The following is a 1579-nucleotide window of genomic DNA, read 5'->3' as shown; positions in this document are numbered from 1 at the left end:
ATAACTGGGAGAAAGAAGCACAATGGAGGTAGTAGACATTTTAGGGGGAGGACTAATGCTACAGACAGTGGTGTGAGAAACCCGTCCCTGGTTGATGTCCCCATCATCGATATGTCAGAGATTCAGCCTCTTAGAGCAAGTGTGGTTGAAAAAACTTCCAAATGACCTTCATCATATCTATGAACATTAGAGGTCTAGGAGCAGACCTAAAATTTTTGGTGCTAAAGAATCTTTTCTACTCAGCTCAGCCAAAAATTATTTTAATTCAAGAAACCATGCATAGCAATCATGTGTCCATATCCTATTTTAGGAAAATGTTTCCCTCATGGTATCTAGTAGCTTCGGAAGCCAAGGGTCTATCAGGGGGGCTGGCGGTCTTATGGGACCCTATTTGGATCAGAGCTAAAGCTTATAAATGCTTTTCGGGCATTCTTATCTTAGCATCTATCAGAGGAAAAGATTGTCCCATTAATATCTTGAATATCTACGCCCCTTATAAGAACATGATTCCTTTCTGGGAAAAATTATTTGCTTCAGAAATTTTTGATATTGAATCATTGATGATTGCAGGCGATCTAAACATAACTCTAAGCTCAGAGGAACGATGGGGGAATTGCAGGAAGAGAGACCCGCTCGCAGATCGCATTAAGTATGAACTTCTGCACAGAAATCTTGTAGATATAACTCCATCCAAAATGATGCCTACGTGGGACAATGGAAGAATAGAAGAGGTGTACATTGCAAAAAGGATTGATCGGTTTATTGTACATGTCAGCATTATTGATAAAATGGGCATGCCTTATTCGTCCATTGGGAATGTATTTATATCCGACCATAGGCCGATTTATCTCAGCTGGAGGGAAAAGGGCTTCAGAAATGGGTACCCATTTAAATTCAATAGAATATGGTTAGAAGATCCAGACTTCAATGAAGTCATAACAAAAACATGGAAGGATTTATCTGCAAAAGACATGATACCCCCGTTTATGACCTTTAGAGACAAGCTGTCCGCTATGAGAAAGGTGGTCAAAGAATGGCAATTTAAAAAAAGACAGTTGGACAGATTGGCTCTTCAAGAAACTCAGAGGGAACTGGACAATATATCCAAGGCTATGGATGCAAACTCACTTCCTTTTAGCATGAGATGTCGCATAAAAGAGCTTGAAAGGAAAAAACAAAATCTTCTAAAGTGGGAAGAAGCCTCATGGAGACTCAAGAGCAGGGCAATTTGGATCAAGGGAGGTGACAGGAACACAAAATTTTTCCATAAGTATGCAAATTCCAAGCGTGAGAGAAATACCATATGGAAAATAAGTGATGGTCAGGGGGCTATCTCTTCTCACAATAAGATATCTCAAAGGAAGCTATGAGACATTTTAAAAGCCAATATAGAGGGAGGGATGGGTGCAAGTTTTAGGATATCTTGTGGGGTATTGACCTGGCCCCACAAATGTTTGATGATGGAAAAAAAGATAGCCTGTTTCAGCCCATAACAGAGGAAGAACTTCTAGGAGTAATGAAGGCCTTTAAAAAGGATAAATGTCCTGGCCTGGATGGCTGGACAATATAATTCTTTATT

The 1579-nt window shown here is 39.8% G+C and overlaps 1 protein-coding gene across 1 annotated transcript; it reads left to right on the top strand.

Annotated features, from left to right (window-relative positions):
* The first annotated feature begins 503 nt into the window (after nt 1-503).
* Nucleotides 504-1370, top strand: LOC149167288 (uncharacterized). The gene has a single exon (XM_089430437.1). The coding sequence runs from the start codon at nt 504-506 to the stop codon at nt 1368-1370; it is 867 nt and encodes a 288-aa protein (XP_089286563.1).
* The last annotated feature ends 209 nt before the right edge of the window (nt 1371-1579 follow it).

Source organism: Pinus tabuliformis, chromosome 5_1, assembly GCF_031772625.1.
Source record: "Pinus tabuliformis cultivar Carrire ecotype Pingquan chromosome 5_1, CPIR1, whole genome shotgun sequence".
Lineage (NCBI taxonomy): Eukaryota > Viridiplantae > Streptophyta > Pinopsida > Pinales > Pinaceae > Pinus > Pinus tabuliformis.
This window is presented reverse-complemented; position numbering and strand designations above follow the sequence as displayed.